The 22,208-nt window shown below is 42.6% G+C and overlaps 2 protein-coding genes across 3 annotated transcripts in view; one reads left to right on the plus strand and one right to left on the minus strand.

Annotated features, from left to right (window-relative positions):
- The window catches only part of FANCB (FA complementation group B), a 288,694-nt gene that overhangs the window by 180,484 nt on the left and 86,002 nt on the right, over nt 1-22,208 (plus strand). The gene's annotated exons all lie outside the window — the stretch shown is intronic.
- The window catches only part of GLRA2 (glycine receptor alpha 2), a 204,100-nt gene that overhangs the window by 30,021 nt on the left and 151,871 nt on the right, over nt 1-22,208 (minus strand). For both annotated transcript variants that reach the window (XM_049871800.1, XM_049871798.1), the window contains exon 8: nt 18,564-18,713. In XM_049871800.1, the coding sequence (XP_049727757.1) occupies nt 18,564-18,713 (150 nt within the window). The remainder of the gene's footprint in view (nt 1-18,563; nt 18,714-22,208) is intronic.

A 22,208-nucleotide genomic window follows, 5' to 3' on the forward strand; every position in this document is an offset into this window, starting at 1 on the left:
TTACGATAATCCATGTGTGCACAGTTCAATCCTGTTAACCAACATGAAGCTCTTCACTCCGGTATGGATCCTGTTCCATGGCATTTCAGATCGTCTCCTCCTTGTGTATGTGAACATGGAGCTGAGAGGCACCTTCTCAGAGCTACAGGAAAAGGTGTTCCGTGGGGTTCACATTTGGCAACCAACACCAATATGGTAATCACCCCTCCCCCCAAACAACCAAACCAGTTGCCATGGCGTCTACTCTGACTCATGGCGACCCCATGTGTGTCAAAGTAGAACTGTGCTTTTATCGACCTCTAAGCTGCATGACAACAGGTTGCTAGCTGTTTTTATATCCTCATGCCCCCTTATCTAATACAGAACTCTGTTACAAAGTGAGCAGCGAAAGAATATTTGTTGAAGGAATAAATTCTAGGGTCGTTTAGAAGCTTTTTTTTTTTTTTTGGTTTTAGAAGCTTAAACTGAAACTAAGAGGACAAGGGCCATTTCCTTATATCTCCACCTACACAGTGCCAAGGTCATTTATTTTCTAAATGGTTACAATTGCTTTTGATAATAATTCATCAATCAGTTGGGAAATAACTCCAGGTTCATTTAAGTGTTTTGTTCCCAAATGGGCTTCTTACAAACAAGAATAACATTGATAGAAGACAAATTAATATTGTGATTAAGCAAACCCACATCTCTCTAACGTAATGTCAGTGAAGCACTAGATTTATCTCTTATTCAGTTTGATCTTTTTATGAGAGTCCAGTTATGCTGAAATAATTACAGCTTAAGTCACCATGAAGAATCCTACAGCAATTAAGACCTAGACAGTAAAAGGAGAAGGTTTAAGATATCTGCCATTTTGGTTAGCCTTTATAAGATAGTAATGGAGCTGAGGACACAGGCTTGATTTCAGGGACATAAAGAAATAGAATTGTATTATGAAACCGGTCAAGTTGTTTGGGAAATCCAATAGCTTAAAAAATAATTTAGCAATGCCAACTGCAAGGTGCAGTGGATAGGTTGCAATTGTTGATCTGTAATTTGGAGAAACCATTATTCTGCCCTGAGGCATGCTCCTTCTAGATTCTTAGCCCTCTGTTTCCATACTCTGGGCGGAAAGGGCTCCCGAGGCTCTAGGTGGTCTTCAGAGAGGAGTCAAAGGATGGGGTTAAATGAAGACTGTGATTCTCTTCAGGCTATTGACCCAGGAGGTATTGTACCTTACTTTCCTTTTGTTCTCTCTAAAGCAACCATGATGTAAGGGTTTTTGTGCAAGTAGTTATTTTAGAGGTGACATCCAAAGCACGGTGAGAGAGGAGGAAAGTGGGATAGGGAAGGGAGGCAAGTCAATAAAAGATGTGTAATGATCAGATGGTGACCACTGGGGACAAGTGGGGCTCAATCCTCAGCGTCTCAGCCTTGATCTACCAAAGGTGAGGAAGCTGGCTATTCAGCCACCAACCCACTCTTAGGCATTCACCTCCTGGCACTTCCAGTCTGCCCTGCATGTGGGTAGAGCACCCTACTGTGGCCAGCAGACACTCTCAGACAGAGTCCCAGGAAACCATTGGTGTGTGTGGTCAGCAGAATAATGATTACCAAAGAAGTCCGCCTCCTAATCTCTGCAACCTGTGAATATGTTACCTTACATGACAAAAGGGAGTTTGCGGATGTGATTAAATTAAGGACCTTGAGACAGGGAGATTTTCCTGGTGGGCCCAATTTAATCACAAATTCTTAAAATTGGAGAACCTTTCTCAGTTGTGGTCAGAGGGAGATGTGACTATGGCAGAAGGTCAGAGAGATGCAATGTAGCCTAGCTTGAAGATGGAGGAAGGGGGCCACGAGTCAAGCAATGTGGGCAGCCTCCAGAAGCTGGAAAAGGCAAGGGAACAAGTTCCCCCCTGGTCCCTCTAGAAGGAACAGAGCCCTACCAACACCTTGATTTTAGGACTACTGACCTAACTGCAAGATAATAAATAAATTTGTATTGTTTTAAGCCACTACGTTTGTAGTGATTTGTCATAACTATGATATGAAGCATGTGTTACTGCAAATAATTCAAAAGACAAAATGATTTTCATATTATGCACTTGCTTAAGATGAGCTTTGCTAAGGTTACAGTATGTACCCCAGATTTGGAAAGCTAGTTCCAGGAAAATTACAAAAAGAGGAGCTAACATGTCCTGATAATGATCCATGCCTCTACGAGGTAAGTGTAGACTAATTGTACAATTAAGAGTGTTTATACGGAAAAAAGGAGCCCTGGTGGTGCAGTGGCTAAGCACTTGGCTGCTAACCGAAAGGTCAGCAGTTCAAACCCACCAGCCGCTACATGGGAGAAAGATATGAAGCCTGCTTCCGTAAAGATATACAGCCTTGGAAACCCTGTGGGGCAGTTCTACTCTGTCCTATAGGGTCGCTGTGAGTCGGAATCAACTCAACAGTAATGGGTTTGGTTTTTTTGTTTGTTTATACAGAAATGTTGGTGCATAATTTTCTTGATGTCTCATTCTGATCTGACTCTCTCTGTAAAACCAAAACCCAGTGCCGTCGAGTCGATTCCGACTCATAGCGACCCTACAGGACACAGAGTGATATTTCTACAGTTCCCATCTGATGATACCATTCCATCATCTTTAGAAGCTTTTGGTGGCTCCCACTTCACTTCAGTCGGGGCCCAGTCTTCCTTCCTCTCTGGCCCCATCTCCCCACATCCCCACCACTTTGCCAGAGCTAACTCTTTATGATGTGCTGAAAGCACCATGTTGTTTCTTTCCTCTGAGCCTTTGCATAAACTATTTCCTCAGTTTGAACATCCTCCTCATCTTTTTCACATGTCAAATTCCTACTCCTGCATCAAGACCCAGATAAGGGTCAAACCCCTGGTGCTACTAAGAGGAGATTGCTCGCTCCTTGGTGAATGGGTATGTTGCACTTACGCCTCTCGCGCAGTACACAACATTCTGTATTGAAGTCATTTGTCTGCGTGTCCATCTACTTTAGCAAACTAAACACAAACAACACAAAAAGAAGACTAGTTGATCCAAGTTTTCCTTCTCATTGTAACTCTGAACTCCCTTTAAAGATAAATTTGCATAGCAAAGTCCCTTAAGAGGCTCTATGTGCAGAGCTGGAACATCAACTGAATTTGCTAATTTGAAATAACAGATCATTGGAGTTAAAGGCCCGATGTAAGTGCTTTATTACAAATAAACAAGTAAATAAGTCAGGGCAAGTGCTGTATTTTAATGGTCACATTTCGATGTAAGTATAAATCTCCTCCTCTCATTCTCTTTCTTCTCCTCTTTGCATTAATTCCATTTCTCCACCCCCATTAGACCATCACGTCAGCCATACTTTTGCGTTGTCCATTCATCTATCCCATCTGGGAAAACCTTCACCCTGGATCCAGGGCCAGCTTGATGAGTATGTGACATGTACAGACTTACAGGGTCCTGTGCTTCAATGGGTCCCACATTGGGTCTAAAACTCTGCAGTTGCTGTCTGAAAATTCTTAATATTTGAACAAAGTGCCTCACATTTTCATTTTGCATGGGGCCCTGCAAATTATGCAGCCAGTCCTACTGGGATCAACTCTGGAACCCACCGTGTTGTTCTTGTCTCAGGCTGATAAGCCCCTCCAGAGAAGCTCACTCAATTGGGTACACTTATGCCACTATAGATCCAATCTCTTCCACCTCTGCTGGACCCTACAACTGCTCAACGAAACTTCTGTGAGTTCCTTGTGATGCTTTTCCCAATGCACCAATATTTCAGACCTTCCTCACTGTTCTCACACCTCTTGCTCCACCACGTCTCTCTTCACTCTGAAAATGAACTTGTTTCCTCTGTCACAGAAAATAGATGCCATCATGCAGGGGTTCCTTCTATATATCCTTCCCACCCATCCACAAACTTGTCCCTGTTCTCATGTATGCTTCCTTTGCCCCAGTTAGTGTGCAAGAGGTGTCCTTTGTCCTGTGTAGAGGTTCACCTGACCGTGCTTTCCACCCTCCCAGTAAACTCTCCTTAAAGTGAAGCTATTCTCTCATCAGCATTTAAATGCTCGCAAGTCCGTCAATGAAAAACAGATAAAAAAAAAAAAAAAAAACATGACCTTTGTACCTCGCCAGCCATTTCTCTTTCTCATTCTTCTTTCGTTTTTCTTGGAAAAGTTGACATACTCAGTGTCCTCACTTCCTCACTGTCCCCTTCACTCCTACACACCCTGCAATCTTAGTGTCTGCCTTCACTGAACCTGCTGTTGCCAAGGTTACCAACATCCTCTGAGTTTCTAAAATCCATGGCCGCTTCTGAGCTTTTGCCTTACTTGAACTTTGCATCTTCAGACAACTATGAACATTCTTCCTCACTGTCTTTCTTCTGCTAGCTTCTGTGATCTCACACAACTGGTTTTCTTCTTACCTCTTTGTTCTTCTTACCTCTTTGTTCTTCTTACCTCTGTCTCCCTTGAAGGCACCTCTTCCCCTGGCTGTCTTCTTCTTGCCCCTTCCCTCCCCTTCCCTTCTCCTCCTCCTCTTCTTTTCTCACCCTGCCTTCTCTCCCTGGGTAATCTCATCCACTTTCATAGCATTCATTTCCATCCAAGCCTGATGACTCCATGTGTATGTCCAGCCCAGTTCTCTCACCTGCATTCTGGACTGCTTCATGGACATGAATCCTCATGGACAGCTCCATCTCCAGTTCCCACATTTCGGTTTATCCCACCCTGCACTTAATCCCACCCCCACCCCCCAACACCAACAACCTGATCTTCAGCCTCTAACACCATAATCCCCTCCTGGATAAAGCCATAATGCTGGAGGTCATCTTCAGCTTCTTCCTCTTTTGCATTCCCTATATTCAATTAGTACAGGTCATATTGCTTTAGCTTTTTTAATTTGTAAAGAATCATGTAATTTCTTGCCACCTCTCAGGTCTTCATCATTGCTGGTTTTGATCACAAGAACTTTCTAATATTCCTCCTGCCTCCAGTCTTACTCTGTCTGAAGCATTCTCCACAGTACACAACTGGCTTGATTTTCCTAAAATGCAAATCTGACCATGCAATTCCTCTATTTAAAAACCCTTACTATCTCCCCCATTGACTTCAGGAGGAAGTTCAAACTCCTTAGCATGGTGCAGAGCCTTTCCTTGCCTGAGACTTGCTTAGCCCTCCTGCCTTCTACTTTGTTACCCATCTCTGAGGGAGCCTAGGTGCTGGCTTAGTGCTTGTCTTAGCTGTTGTTGTTTTTCTAGAAGACCCTGAGGCAGGGATTTGAGTGCAAGTGGTGGTGCAAACAGTGATGCACATGACTACTAGGTAAAAGGTTGGTGGTTTGAACTCACCCAGAGGCACCTCGGAAGACAGCCCTGGTGATCTGCTCCCAAAAGCTCTACTCTCACACACATGGGGTTGCCATGAGTCGGAATCGACTCCGTGGCTACTGACAACAACAGCAGTTTCTTTGGGAGGTGACTCTGGAAGCACGAGGAGGGGAGTGGGGAAGTGAGGCAGGGAAGGAACAAAGTCAATTCAGGGTACATGGGTGAGCAGGTGACATTGTGGGCAACTGGGGCTCAATCCCACTGGGAACCACTGGGGGCCAGTATAGGGCATGCCTCAGAGGGACAAGGAAACTGGGTATTTATTTCCCAGCCCCCAACTCTTATTGGCAGAGAGCTCTTCCTGGAGGGTTAGGTCCTCAGCTTTTCCAATCTGCTCTGCCAATGCTGAGCTTGCTCCTGGGGCCAGAGAAGAGCCCCCGTTCCCCTGCCCATGCCAAGGCAGAGCTGTGCATTCAGTAGGAAGCCTCAGAGTATTTGGGAACAATGAGTGCTACAGGTACGGGAGAAGCATCGACAGCAGGGGTAGATTATCCAATAGGCAAGGTAAGCACCCCGTAGTGAACAATTTCACATTTTTTCACCACATCAAAGATTCTGCTTCTAGGTATGGCTGGCATCTGTCTCCCAACCCCACAGCACGTTCCTACAGAATCAAAGCCTCTTTTCAAATTTACAGTCCCAGACAGGGGTGGATGACCCAGTAAGCAAGGTAAGCACCGGCTTACTTACTAACCTGAAGTGAACAATTTCACATGAGCTTCACCACTTATTTGTTCACTACAGATGATCTGGTAAGCAAGGCAAGCACCACGCTTACCTTACCTATTACATAATCCGCCCCTGATGGACAGCGTCCATCACAGGGCTTCTCTTGTGTGTTCTGTAGCACCCCTGCGGCCTCTATCATAATACCTGTCATATGTGCACAGAAAACGTGTGCCTGCTTGTTAGTCTGTCTCTCCCTGCACTGTGAGCATCCCAAGGGCAGTCTGCTGGACTTTGCAGATGGCCCATAGGCACCGTGCGGTACATTTACACAAGGTATATGAATGGATGGATGAATAAAATGAATAGTCGGAAGAGACGAGATTGAGCGTAAGGGAAAGAGAAATCAATAAAGAGGAAGAAATCAGAGAGACAGAAGAAAATGATCCAGTAGGAGGGGAGGTAGTAAAGACAGGAGAGAGAATGGGAAATTGCCTGAGATGAAAGAAAGAATCGGAGATGCTAAAAGGACGGGGGTGTCATTTTCAAGGCTGCTTCTGCAAATCGCTTTGCATCTTGCAAAACGAAATTCCATATTGCAGACCCTAAAATAACAGTCTGTCATAATACCTAGCACAGTGGAACAAGCTTGGAAGAAAACATCTTAAAAATATTTCAGAGCCCCATGTCCCTGACAAACACCGTCTCTACACCAGGTGGTTTGGGGGAATTAGAAAGGACCACAGCATGTATTTATTTGTGCTTCTTTTCACAATGTAGTCCAAATTCCTGTTCCACACTGGTCTGTTGAAGCCTCGTCTATGTACCTCAACCTTTAAGAAAAACAAACACACGTGCCTTCTGCCTCCCCTGGGAAAAAGTTACAACCTCTTCAACAGCATGTTTGCTAAGGAAGCAGTTGTTACCTTAATGATCTATGAAATTTTCTTTAAACACCTTGTGCAAGCGTGGGGCGGAATATGGAAAAATGGTAGATGAGAAAAGAGAGCACACACCATTTCACTGCATTGTTCTTGAAAAAAAAAAAAGAAGAAAAGCTACAGTTATGGAGTTTCCTTTTCAAGGACAAGGATAAAGAGATGCCCCACCACCCATCTGTCAGTGTTTCATACTGTGGTGGCTTGCCTACATGTGGTGGCATTCCAGCTGGAATGCTGGAAGCTATGCCACTGGTATTTCAGATACCAGCAGGGGCACCCATCGTGGACAGGTTTCAGCAGACCTTCCGGACTAAGACAGACTCGGAAAAAAAGGCCAGGCAATCTACTTCTGAAAATCAGCCAATGAAAACCCTATGGATCATGGAATATTGTCCGATAGAGTGCTGGAAGATGAGCGTCCTAGGCTGGAAGGCGCTCCACAACAGCTGCAACAACGAACTCAAGCACACCAATGACCATGCAGATGGTGCAGGACTGGGCAACATTTCATTCTGCTGTGTGTGGAGTTGCCATGAGTCAGCCAGCTCAGGGCAACTAGCAAGAACATAGGGATTTTAAGTCTAAAAACGTCTTTTACAAAGGACCTAATTTTTTGTTTGTTAATCTTCCAATGGCTAGTTTCATAAAGTAGAATCACTGGGGTTAATGTCCTTGACATGGCTATGGACACATTAATGGCAAAGTATGAAGTAATCATAGCGCCATTGTTGTTAGGTGCTGTCAAGTGGATTCCGACTCATAGTTACTGTATATGACAAAGTAGAACTGCCCATAGGGTTTCCTGTTTTTTTTTTTTTAATCTCTACAGGCGCAGATCGCCAGGTCTTTTCTCCTGTGGAGCTGCTGGTGGGTTCGAACCACCGACCTTTCGGTTAGCAGCCCAGTGCTTAACCATTGTGCCACCAGGGTTCCTGCATCATTATTACTGGAAGGAATTTTTTTTTCTGGACCCTGGTTCCTCATAGCGTGGTTCCCTCAGCCAGCAGCAACGTCATCTACCACCTGACACTTGTTAGAAAAGCAAAATCACGGGCCCCACCCTGACCTACTGAATCAGTCTCTTGAACCAGGGCCCAGTAATCTGTGTTTTACCTAGGCTTCCAGGTGATTCGCACATGCACCAAAGTTGAGAACCACTGATTTAGAGCAAAGGAGCCCTGGTGGCTCAGTGGTTACAGTACTCAGCTGCTAACTGAAAGGCCTGTGGTTAGAGCACACCAGCCATTCCACAGGAGAAAGATGTGGCATTCCACTTTCATAAAGATTACGGCTTTGGAAACCCTGTGGGGCAGTTCTACTCTGTCCTGTAGGGTCGCTATGAGTTGGAATCGACTCAGCGGCAGTGGGTTTGGTGGGTTTTGGTCTAGAGCAGGCCTCTCTGGGTATGCTCCATATACCAGTGCCAGTCTGTAAACATTGCGGTCTGCACCTGGGCCATTGTACTTGTTACTGGTTATTCTCAATTCCTTATTGCTAGTCTAACTAGTGGAAACCCTGGTGGTGTAGTGGTTAAGTGCTACGGCTGCTAACCAAAGGGTTCTCAGTTCAAATCCGCCAGGCGCTCCTTGGAAACTCTATGGGGCAGTTCTACTCTGTTCTGTAGGGTCGCTATGAGTCAGAATCAACTCAACAGCACTGGGTTTTTTTTTTTTTTTTTTTTTGGAGTCTAAGTAGTGTTGTTGTTGTTAGATGCCATTGAGTCGATTCTGACTCATAGTGGCCCTGTGTACAACAGAATGAAACACTGCCTGGTTCTGTGCCATCCTCACAATCCTTGTTGTGCTTGAGCCCATTGTTGCAGCCACTGTGTCAACCCATCTTGCTGAGGGTCTTCCTCTTTTTCACTGACCCTCTGCTTTATCAAGCATGATGTCCTTCTCCAGGGACGGTCTCTCCTGATCACATGTCCAGAGTACGTAAGACATAGTCTAAGTAGTGAGGATTCTCTTGTGCATTCTCACAGTTTTAGTTATAAGCCCAGTCAAAAAGTTCCTACCGGATTCCTTCTAGAATGGATGAAACTATTCTTTGTTTAATGCTGTCCCACCATCTTCCCTTTCTCTTTAATACTAAACATTGACTCCATCCAGAAACACCTCTGGAGGTGGAGCCCCACAGTTGAAATGAGCCACTCCTAGATGACCATTTGCTCTGCTGGCCTTCACCAGTGGGGAAAGGGAAGATCTAAGACTGTTTGAACTTTGGGGTGGAAAGAGACAGTGCAGGGCTTCTGGGCCTACCAGTGAAGGGGAAAAGCATCTTCTATGGTCGTCCCCTCCCTGGGGCATTACAGGGAGGTTCAGAACTAAAGCGAGAATAAAAATAAAGTAGTTCGTTGTATGCAGCTCGTATATGCATATTTCCCTCCAGTCACTCAGTGGGAGGATGACTGGTTGAGAGCAGGATTCAGGTATTTCTACGTTAGGTATGCAAAATGCTATCTCCCAATACCATTTTAATCTTACAGTCTGCCATAAAACATACACAAGAGATAGGTAGGAAGCTACGAAAGCCATGAAAAAGAACATATTAGGTTCTATGGGGACTTGAAGGAGTGGAATGATTTCAGTCTACAGGATCAGGAAATGATCTTTTGAGGAACTTGCATTTTAGCTGTGTTAAGATGGTAAAGGAGGGGAGTGGAAGAGAAAATCACCAAGAAAATGAGTCCCAAATTCTCACTTTCCCAAATTACCACCACCTGAGAGATTTTGATTCAGGGCCTCACCTTCTTGCCTTGTTGTCTAATCAGGTTGTTTTGTTGTTGTTAGGTGCTGTCGAGTTTGTTCCGACTCATGGTGACCCTATGTACAACAGAATGAAACACTGCCCTGCCCAGTCCTGCGTCATCCTCACAATCATTGTTATGCTTGAGCCCATCGTGGCAGCCACTGTATCAGTCCATCTGTTTGAGGGTCTTCCTCTTTTTCACTGACCCTCTAACTTACCAGGCATAATATCTTCCTCCAAGGACTGGTTCCTCTTGATAACATGTCCAAAGTACGGGAGACGAAGTCTCCCCCTCATTGCTTCAGGGAGCACTGTGGCTGTATTTCTTCCAAGACAGACTTGTTAGTTCTGGCAGTCCATGGTATATTCAATATTCTTTGCCAACACCATAATTCAAAGGCATCGATTCTTCTTTGGCCTTCTTTATTCATTGTCAGATTTTGCATGCATATGAGGCGATTGAAAATATCATGGCTTGGGTCAGGCACACTTTAGTCCTCAAAGTGACATCTTTGCCTTTGAATACTTAAAAGAGGTCTTTTACGGCAGATTTACCCAATGCAGTAACGTCTTTGATTTCTTAACTGCTGCTTTCGTGAGTGTTGATTGTGGATCCAAGCAAAATGAAATCCTTGACAACTTCAATCTTTTCTCTGTTTATTATGATGTTGCCTATTGGTCCAGTTGTGAGGATTTTCATTTTCTTTATGTGAGATGTAATCTATACTGCAGGCTGTGGTCTAATGAGGTTAAAAGGCCTCATATCTTCTTCCAGGGATGTTGAACACTAATGTTAACATGGTTCCTTTAAAAGGGAAGCTTATCATTAGGTGGCCTAAAAGCCGTAACTACTTTTTCAAGCAGCCACAATTTCTATTTAGTGACTGAGGAAAAATGAATGACTTCAGGACTCTCTGGGTAACTGGAAACATCTAAAATCAGGCCCAATGCCTGAAGTAAGATATGGTGTGGCCAGACAGATATAAACAGAAAGAGAGAGAGAAATACAGGTAAGGCTTTCAAGTTCTAGTGGGAGAGTTGTTCTAACCACTATATGGGGGGAACACGTATTGGAGCTGAAGAGATAACATAAAAATAGTGTTTCACCATGCAGACCTGGGGTCTTGGCTTCTGATAGACTGGGCTCGTTCGGCAAGACCCCAGGGAATCGGAAGCTCCGTCAGGGAAGATCTGAGTTGGATTGTTTCTGAGAAACTCTGCTTTGACTAAATTTATAGTGGCTGCTTTGCAAAACGTAGAAAAGATAATTAATTAAAGCAAATATACTCAGTCTCATATTGCCTGGCCCTTCCTTGGAAGTGACCCCATTTCCTAACTTGATTGTTCAGTAAACACCAGGCACTCTTCTTATGCATGTAAATGTATTCTGGGGTGTTCTCTCAATAACCATCTCCCTTGAATAAATATTAATGCCAGTGTCGCTTTGGGAAATTATCTGCTCTTGTATATTCTTATACCTTCTAAGGAATCAGCCTGCATCGTGTTGCAGAGGTCAGTTTCCCAGTGGGGCATTAAATAAATGACTTTTGGCATTGAGAATATTAAACATTTAAAAATGGTGTCATCTACCAGCCCACAGCCACCCTCCATTATTCGTTGATGACTTTAGGACCTATTTCACTGTCAATCCAACACTTTCAGTAATGTCACCTTTTCTGGGAGGGGTCTTCATTATCACTGTGGATAATTGACCCAATCCTCGAGTTCACAGCCTATTGTTGTTGTTGTTGTTAGGCTCCATTGAGTCGGTTCTGACTCATAGTGATCCTATGTACCACAGAATGAAATTCTGCCTGGTCCTCCACCATTCTTAAAGTTATTGTTATGCTTGAGCCCACTGTTGCAGCCTCAGTGTCAATCCATCTCGTTGACGGTCTTCCTCTTTTTTGTAGACCCTCTACTTTACCACGCATGATGTCCTCCTTCTCCAGGGACTGATCCTTCCTGACAACATGTCCAAAGTATGTGAGATGCAGTCTCACCATCCTTGCTTTCAAGGAGCATTCTGGTTGTACTTCTTACAAGACAAATTTGCTCATTCTTTTGGCAGTCCATGGTATATTCAATATTCTTTGCCAACACCACAATTCAAAGGTGTCAAATCTTCTTTGGTCTTCCTTATTCATTGTCCAGCTTTCGCATGCATATGATGCGATTGAAAAGACCATGGCTTGGGTCAAGCGCACCTTAGTCTTCAAGGTGACAACTTTGCTTTTCAACACTTTAAAGACGTCACAGCCTATTAGGGTCTGTGAAAATTAATTTAGTAGATCATGACCAGCTAGGCCAGGACTAGGGTGAGGTTAGTGAGGCCTTGGGTGCAAAATTTAAGGGAACACACAAAAAAAACAGTAATCAAGGTAAATAAAATTTTAATGAAATATTCTTAAAAATCAAAATTCATGCAAAATTTCATGGTGAACAAAATATCAAATTTTTACATAAAAACAGAATCTGACTCCAAACTTGTGTGACTAAACTCACTGCTTATTGTTGTTGGTGCCTTCGAGTTGATTCTGATTCATAGTGACCCTATGTACACTGGAATGGAACACTGCCCATTCCTGCACCATCCTCACAATTGTTCTGTTTGAGCCCACTGTTGCAGCTACCGTGTCAGTTCATCTCATTGAGGGTCTTCCTCTTTTTCGATGATCGTCTACTTTACCAAGCGTGATGTCCTCCTCCAGGGACTGGCCTCTCCTGATAACACGTCCACAGTACGTGAGATGAAGTCTCACCATCCTTGCTTCTAAGGAGCAATCTGGCTGTTCTTCTTCCAAGACAGATTTGTTCGTTCTTCTGGCAGTCCGTGGCATATTCAATATTCTTCACCAACACCGTAATTCAAAGGCATCAATACTTCTTTGGTCTTCCTTATTCACTGTCCAGCTTTCACATGCAAATGAGGTGATTGAAAACACCATGGCTCGGGTCAGGTGCACCTTAGTCCTTAAAGTGTGACATCTTTGCTTTTCAACACTTTAAAGAGCTCTTTTGCAGCAGATTTGCCCAATGCAATGTGTCGTTTGATTTCTTGACTGCTGCTCCCATGGGCATTGATTGTGAATCTAAGTAAGATGAAATCCTTGACAACTTCCTTATTTTCTCTATTTATGATATTGCTTAATGGTCCAGTCGTGAGGACTTTTGTTTTCTTTATGTTGAGGTGTAATGCATACTGAAGACTGTAGTCTAATCAGGTTAAAAGGCTTCATATCTTCTTCTGGGAATGTTGAACACTAATGTTAACATCCAAAAAAAAAAAAAGAAAGAAAAACTGATTGCCATCCAGTCGATTCTGACTCATAATCTTTGATCTTCATTAGTAAGTGCTTCAAGTCCTCTTCACTTTCAGCAAGCAAGGTTGTGTCATCTGCATATTGCAGGTTGTTAATGAGTCTTTCTCCAATCCTGATGCCACATTTTTCTTCATATAGTCCAGCTTCTCGGATTATTTGCTCACTAGACAGACTGAATAAGTATGGTCCCCATAGTGTTATTTATTGCAAAATAAAAAAGCATTCCCAAACAGTAAAGCGGGTCGTTACCGGTTTATAGCATGCAAGAAATGACACCACCACTCAAGCATGAGCATCCAGATGCTCAACAGCAAGCCTGCTTGGCCTCAATTTCCCTTTTGCTTTGTATTCACTGATCCTATTTTTTCATGTTTTCCACTGATGCAGCCAACTGGTGGCTTCATGAATTTTGCATGTTATGTTGTGTCGGAATCGACTTGAGGCCACAGGTTTGGTTTTGTTTTGGTTTGGATCATGGATGAAGGCTGCTACCCCAAGTGACCAGCAGGGGCAGCAGCATCCCATCGTGTCCAGGGACCAAAAGAATCATCTGTCCCCAGCCTTTTGTGTCTGAGTACACTTCATTTTATCAGCAAACTCCCTGCGAGTGATCCTGGAAAGGGAGTGTTAGTTATTACACTGCATCAGGAAAGGGTCAAGGACAGGGGCCTGGGATAGCGATGGTTAGTTTTTAGATTTCACTGTGTGTTAAAGTAAGAACTGGCTCACTGCACATGCAGAGCCCCACTACAGGAGATGACACCATGACAGAAGCCAGGGGTACAAAGTGGAGGCCAACTAAACCATTTTGGTTGATTACAATGCAGCTATCGGACTGGACATTGTTTTGTCCTGTTGTAGATAGGGTTGCTATGAGTCTGAAGCAACTCGGCAGCACCTAACAACAACAACGTTAATATTTTGTTAGAAAATGAATAGTCCAGTACAAATGCTAAATCACACAAGGCATAGGTAGGCCAGGACTTTGCCAGGGAAGCACACAGTTGTGGGGATTAAATCAATTACTGTATGTAAAGTGCCTAGAACAGTGCCTGGCATACAGTAAGTCTTCAATAAATGTTAGCACTTGTTCCTTTTTTTTTTTAACCATGGTTCAGACTCCAGAAGTTTGAAAAGCATTGCTTTAGAGAGAAAAATGTCGTTTCCTGAGGGACAAATAATTGGAAATGTCTCCTGGTCTTTTTTTCCGAAATTCGATCATCAATGATAATTAGAAGCCTTGACTGCAAAGGTCAAGTATAATTTGTTTTGCTCCCTCCCCTCCCCCTCAAGTCTTAACTATGGTAATTAAATTTTGTATTTTGAATAGCCATTTTTGAGATGCACAATCAAATCAAGAATATTGCCATGCAAAACATGTAAGTTTGCATTCCCAATAAATATATTTTTTAAAAAAGAAACAAAGCAATGAGTGTAACTGCCTACTGGTATCTCTTAGGAGTCTCCCTTTCATGTCTACCAGCATCAAGAATCTCAGGTGTCCTTCTTGCTTCCCACTGTGATCTCCAAACTATCTCTCTTTCCTCTTTCCACAAACCCAGTTCTTTTGGTGCCTCTGCAGTTCAGGTCATTAGACTTCACCATTGCTTTCCCTGATCACTGATGTCATTTACCACCCCCTGCCACACTCCCTTATTAGTTGGTGACTTTATCACCTATTTCACTGTCAACCCAACGCTCTTACTAATGTCACTTTTCCTTTGCTAAGGGGTCTTCAGTATCCACATAGATAATTAATTCAAATCCTTAAACTCCCAATTCCTGGATTACCTCACTGTCAATAATTTTTCCTCCACCCAACCTTAGTCATATACTCATGTGATCATACCCTTATCCTTATCTTTGTTGTTGTTTTTAGGTGCTGTCCAGTTGGTTCTGACTCACAGTGACCCTGTGTACAACAGAACGAAACACTGCCTGGTCCTGTGGAATTCTTTACTTCCTGTGAAATCTTCATTTTTAACATCATTCTCTCTCTTTCTGGCTGCTGGCTTGTATCCTCCCATTTCACTTACTCCACTATTCCCACTTCAGCATTTCATTGACTTCAATAAAATGGCCAATCCATGAATAGCCAGTGTCTCCTTCATGTTCTTCTCCCTCTCCTTATCAACCTTAGAGTCCGTCATTCATCACTACAACGACTCTCTTGAGGGTACCTTTAACTCCCTCTCTCTCTATCTCTCCCTCCATCCTTCCCCTCTCTTCCTTTACTTTTCCTTTTCCTCTCTCCATTTCTTCCTTCCTCCTTTCCTCTTCTCCTCCAACTCCTTTGTCATTTTCTCCTTCTCCTCCCCCCTTACACTCACCTGGAAAAACGTTAATTGTACTTAAACCAAGTACCTGTCATTGCAGTACCTGTCATTGTAGTTCCTAAACCTGAGCCTTGAATGTTGCTGGGGGAAAACACACACCTGCTGATTGTTCACATTTTAGATTAATAACCACAGATCCCAGACAGGCACTATCACTGCCTCAGCATTCTGACTCCATCTCTCTCCTTGGAGCAATTGCTTTCTCACTCTCCAAAACTACTATTTAATACCTGATCTTCCCTCCTCAGACCTTCTACACTCTTTCTTTCCACCTCACTCTCAGCTGAGAATCTGCCTCATACTTCCTGGAAAAGATAGGTGCAATTAGTTAGGAGCTCCTACATGTTAACATCATCAACCCTACCAATCAAGCAGCCCGATAGTTGCTCTTCCATTTTGTCTGTAGAGTGGTAGAATGCACAGACTCTGTCTGGAGACAGTGTCTGACTTCAGATCCTGCTATGTCACTTCCTAGTTTCCCCAGCATAGACGAATGATTTAACCTCTCTGTGCTTTTGTGTTCTTATCAATGAGTTGGCAATTATTTAAGGTATTATTAAAATGGATGAACTATCTGCTCCCACCTAAGACCAACCCCACCTGTTTGCTCTAGATTTTATCCTTTCTCACCATCTCAAGGTATTTGTTCTGAAAAATCTACCTTCCCTTCACTGCAGCATTGATTTCTCCCATTTCACTAGAGACTAGAGTAGTCCCACTGGCAAACAGGGTCTTTAATCTTCCATTTTGAAAAAAAAAAAAACAAACAATCCTCCCATGAGCTCATGTATAATTCCATACCACTTTCTATGCTCCCCTGCACACAGCAAAGGCTATTGCAAGTGATGTCTATAGTCTGCCTCCTTTTCCCTTATTTCTTTTTTTCTGCTCAACCCACTCCAGACAGGTTTCTGTTGGAGTGCCTCATCCTCAGTGCTTTTTTTATTTACACTCTCTCAGTGGGTGATCTCACTTAGTTTTGTGGATTTAGACACTATCTGTTTGCTGGACACTCCCAAGTATATATTTCTGAATTTTCTCTCTCTCGAGCAAAATATCCATCTAATTCCTTGCCAACTCCACTAGGATGTCTCATAGGCATCTGAACTTAACAGCATCGAAATATAACTCTTCAGTTTCACCCCAAATCTGCATCTGCCACAGTAGTCTCTATATCAATAAATGGTAATACCACCCACCCATTTGCTTAACCCAAAAACCCATGAGCCATAATTGATTCCTCTCATTTCCTCACCTCATTATATCAAATGCATCAGCAAGACTAATGGGTTTTATCTCCAAAGTGTAACTACTAAAATTTAAGTTTCATCAAGGAATTGCATTCTGTCTGTCCTGTTCAACAACGTATTCCAAGGATCTAGGACAGTGCCTGGCACATAGTTGTTGTTAAGTGCCTTCGGAGTCGGTTCCTACTCATAGCGACCCTATGTACAACAGAACGAAAGACTGCCTGGTCCAGGGCCATCCTCATAATCTTTGCTGTTTGACCCTGTTGTTGCTGCAACTGTGTCAGTCCATCTTGTTGAGAGTCTTCCTCTTTTTCGCTGACCCTCTACATAGTAGGCATATAGTAGAGACAAATATTTGTGGAATAAATAAATGAATCCTGAATCTGTCCATTTTCTTCTGTGTCCATGACCAATACCATAGTTGAAGCCAATGACATTTCTCACCTATATTTCTATAATAGCCTCTTAACTGATCTGCTGCTGCTACTCTTAACCCCATGAATTATCCTGCACAGGATAGCCTAAGTGATATTCACCATGTTGAATCCATTCAGTGGATTCCAATCAGAATAAAAATCCTTTATCCTGGTCTACAAAGTGCTGTATGAACCTGAAATTGTCTATTTCTCCAACTGCATTTCCTACTACTTTGTCTCTCTCCTTCACCACTGTATTCCCAGAATTGGCTGGCTTAGCATAGTAGGTTCTCAGTAAATGTTTGTTGAATGAATGAATGAATTTATGGTGGTTGGGTGGTCTGATAATGCCCAAAGTCTAAAACTAAAAACAGGTTCAACCTTCTAGCATCCTATATGAGATTGAACTGTGAAACGGAGCAGTGTTTCCCAGACTCACTGTCACACTGAAATTACCTGGGGAGCTTCCAAAATACTGATGCTTATATCCTATCTGGAGACTAATTTAATTGGTATGGGGTGTGGCCTGCATCTGGGGTTTTTTGAAAGGTCCCAGGCAATTCTAATGTGCAGGTAAGTTTGGGAACCAGTGAACTGGAGATTTTGAGCTACTTCAAACCTCAAACCTCTGGATAGTGTACAGTGTAAAGTTTGGGTTTTTGCATTAGAGACAATGAGAGCAGTCTTGATTGAATTTATAAAGCTGGAGTCTACTTGGGCAAGGACGTTATTTACATAAGCTCAGAGCAATTGGTGAAAAAAGTCAATCAAGTCAGCTATGTGCACACACACAGTCACACCTGCAGAAACACAGAAATCATCAATATTCAAAACAACCAGGATTTTAAAGTAACTTTGTCAGATTGAATATATATCCCTAATTAGGGCTGCCAGATAAAATACTGGACACCCAGTTAAATATGAATTTCAGATAAACAACAAATAACTTTTTAGTATGTTATTGTAAGTTTAGTATAAGTTATGAATAATGCATGGGACATGTTGTTGTAGTTGGGTGCTGTCAAGTGTAGCTGGGTGCTGACTCATAGCGACCCCTTGTGGCAGAGCAGAACTGCCCCATGGGGTTTCCTAGGCTGTAATTTTATGGAAGAAGATCTCTAGGTCTTTCTCCCATGGAGCCCCTGGATGGGTTCAAACCACCAACCTTTCAGTTAGCAGCCAAGCTCTTAACCATTATGCTACCAGGGCTCCTTTTGCATGGGACATACTCATGCTAAAAAAGTATTCACTGTTTATCTGAACTTCAAATTTAGCTGGGCACCCTGTATTTTAATTCATTAAATCTGACAACCCTAAACGAATTTTAAAGAACCAATCTGAGCAGTGATACAGTAAAGCAGGACAAATCAGGATGAAAAACAAACAAAAACCTTAGCTTCTTGCTCTTTGTGCGTTTTTCTATTTTCTGGATTACATTGCCTGGTTAACCACCTCAGGCTTCACCTGACTTTGTCTGCATGGCGGGTCACTGTACCTTATTTTGTCTCTTCTGTCTTTTTCGGAGCCTCAGGAACTCCTTGTGCTGCCTGGAGACAAAGTTGACAGCTGCGTACTCCAGCAAGGCAGCAAAGACAAACAGAAGGCACACTGCCATCCAGATGTCGATCGCTTTCACATAGGAGACCTGAAAGAAAAGAGCACCCACCATGAAAACTTGCAGGGAAACCAGGTTCTTAGTGGCCTGATCAGCAGAATGACCTCATTTCCCTTGGTCAAGGATTTTCTAGCCTTTCCTTAAGAAAATGCTTAAGCAAGGCATCAATTTCACTTTCAAGCTTCTGGGCATCGTGGGCATTGCAGGCATCGCAGTGAAAGTTCCCCACTCCCTGGCCCAGGCCCTTTTGCCATCTCTCTCAAGACAGCCCACCTGCTCAAGTAGCCTCATCCCTGACACCAGCTCCAAAGATGACTATAAGAATTTCCTTCACTAAAAAGAAAGAGAAAAATAAAACAAAACTTTGAGGTAAGATAGAATGGGGACCATTCTTAAAACTACTTATTTCCTTCTATTTTTTCCTAGCTCGTAAAAACCAATATGGTGAAGGTAATTCCAAAACTTGGATGAGAAATAAACTATGTATGGCTTTGGGCCCTTCAAAAAACAAATTCTAATTCCCATCAATCTACTGAGCCTAGCTGACAGTGAAAACAGTTTTAAATCATAAACCGTTGCAATTCAAGAGTACTCAACCAAAGTAAAGCATTAGGGCTCTCTCTAGCTTGTGGGAAGGTATCTGGTTAAAATGGAAACTTTTATAACCCTTCAATGTCTGGCTGAATGTTTAGTACATGTCATTTTTATAAGAGTAGGAAAGCAAATATTTTTATTAGAAATGTAAAATGCCCTCATTTCACTCAACTTAGTATTTTTTTGTTGTTGTTGTTGTTTGTTTTTCTTTTTTAATATAACAGAGGGGGAAAAAAACTATTGGACCCCAGCCTGCCATGGATGGATACTTACTAAACTGCCGGCTGAATGTGCACTATCCATTTCTAATTTCTAAAGAGGGTTTCCTAGTTTTTCTGAATATAAAAATATGTGCTCTTATTAAAAAAAAAAGAAAGTAATGAAAAAAATGGAAATAAAAATCATTGGTAATGATAGCTAAGACTTCTGAGTGCTTCCCACGAGCCAGCCAGTATTTGAAGCCTCTCACATGTATGAATTATTTTAATGCTTACAACAACCGTATTACCCCATTTCTGATAAGGAAACTGAGGCCCGGAAGGGTTAATAATTTGTCCAAGGTCACAAAGCCAGTGAGTGGCAGAGCCAAGATGAACCCAGTCTGACCAGTGAATTTCCTTTCTGGGCACACACAAACACACTACTAGGATCATGCAGTTTATATCTTGCATTTCCCCTTGACCTTTATAGTGAGCGCTTTTCATGTCATTTAACTCCCTTCTATATCATTTCTAACCCTGGTGGCGTAGTGGTTAAGTGCTACGGCTGCTAACCAAAGGGTCGGCAGTTCGAATCTGCCAGGTGCTCCTTGGAAACTCTGTGGGGCAGTTCTATTCTGTCCTATAGGATCGCTATGAGTCGGAATCGACTCGACGGCACTGGGTTTTTTTGGGTTATATCATTTCTAATGCTTGCCTAACCATCCATACCACGATTAGTCATTCAACATTATAGAACATTTAGGTTATTTTCCCTTTTTTTGCTACTATAAGTTTTGCTCTGGAAACCCTGGTGGCGTAGTGGTTAAGAGCTACAGCAGTTCGAATCCACCAGGTGCTCCTTGGAAACTCTATGGGGCAGTTCTGCTCTGTCTTATAGGGTCGCTATGAGTCAGAATCGACTCTATGGCAATGGGTTTAGTTTTTTTGGTTTATAAGTTTTGCCGCTGTGAACATGCATTCTCAAAAGAATCTGTATCTCTGATTACTTAGAGATTGAATTCTAGATGCGGATTATGGGAGTCGTTGATGGTTGCTGTTGAGTTGATTCCAACTCATAACAACACCGTGTGTGTCAGAGAAGAATTGCGCTCCATAGGGTTTTCAATGGCTGATTTTTCAGAAGTAGATGACCAGGCCTTTCTTCTGAGGTACCTCTGGGTAGCTTTGAACCACCAACCTTTCAGTTTGCATCTGAGTGTGTTAATCATTGCACCACCCAGGGATTCCAATTATGGGAGTAAATGAGATGGAAATAGGCTTTTGACTAAGAAAAACCCGGCACCAAGGAGTAAGAGCAGAGACTCTGGAGCAAGATGGTCTAAGTAAGAAATTCTTGATAACTTTGCCAAGTGGTTTAACCTCTCTCTGCCTCGGTTCCTCATCTGTGTAGTAGGGACAATAATAGCACCTACCTCATAAAGTTGTTATGTGGATAAAATTGCTTAATGCATATAAAGTGCTTAGAACAGTGTTTAGAACATAGTAAGTGCTATATAATGTTTGTAATTATTTGACTATATCAGGGTGTGATTTTGCTGATAAATTTTGGAAAAGACAGAAAAATTAATAAGGAAAGTAAAAAATTCCCACAATCCAAATGTGTTCCAGTGATTATTTTCAAGGTCACTGCCTGCCTTACGTGATTTGTCTCAATGTGTCTGAACTGCTTGCCAGTCCCAGACTGGTTCAGCACTTTGTCATCTCCAGCCCTTTGGATACATTCCATTTCTTTACCTGGGTTGCTTATCCCCGTTCTATCTGATTACCAGCCTCCTTGAAATCCTTCAAGACTTGACTTAGATACCAACTCTCCTGGGAAGTGTCCCTAACCTTCCCCTTTCTCCAATCTGGGATAGTGGCCACTTGTCTTTGCTCTCTTATCACTCAGTATCAAACTTGTCTGTTTCCTTCTTTGTCCACCAGCTTCCCCAACTCCACCACTAGACTGTAAACTTTTCTTTTGAGGACAGGCCCTGTGTAGTATTATACCCTGTATCATCAGCACAGGACTCAGCAAATAGTAGGCAGGTAATTAGATATGTGGGATGGATGGACGGACAGATAGATGGATGAATGGATGGATGACTGAATGATGGAAGGAAGGAAGGAAAGAAGGAAGGAACAAATGAATGAAGGAAAGAACAAAGGGAGAAAATATCTGGCTGTTTTTCCACCAGTCGCATATATTTGATACTTCTAGAGTGGACTATTAATCCAACATATTTATATTCTCTCAGCCCACCTAGCATTCCTGGAATACTTCTTTTCTTAATAAACAATAATTTGTCTTGTAGTTGCTCTTCTGGAGCAATTGTGCTCTCCTGTAATAATACAACATTACCAATCACAGCATTCTCAGTTATATATGATTCAAATGGCCTGTAAATGTTTTAAGACCCAATAATGAGAGAACTTTGTCAACACCTGAGATATGTCCATACCAATAGCTAAGTCCAATACAGCTGACCTGCCAGTCCTTTCCTTCCTGGTGTTTACAGCGTTCAGTAATTTGCAAAACTTTCTCCATCACTTTCTGGCCATCAGCAGACTGAGCACGTATTTGGCCTCTTTTATAGCTGCTCATAAATGAACCCTTTCAGGCTCTTAATCATTTTGGTTGGTCTCTGAGTTTCCTCCAAATCACGAACATCTTTCCCATATTGAAGTGCCAGCATTAAATGCATTATTCACATGGATTTAGAGGGTATTG

Source organism: Elephas maximus, chromosome X (genome assembly GCF_024166365.1).
Source record: "Elephas maximus indicus isolate mEleMax1 chromosome X, mEleMax1 primary haplotype, whole genome shotgun sequence".
In the NCBI taxonomy this organism is placed as follows: domain Eukaryota; kingdom Metazoa; phylum Chordata; class Mammalia; order Proboscidea; family Elephantidae; genus Elephas; species Elephas maximus.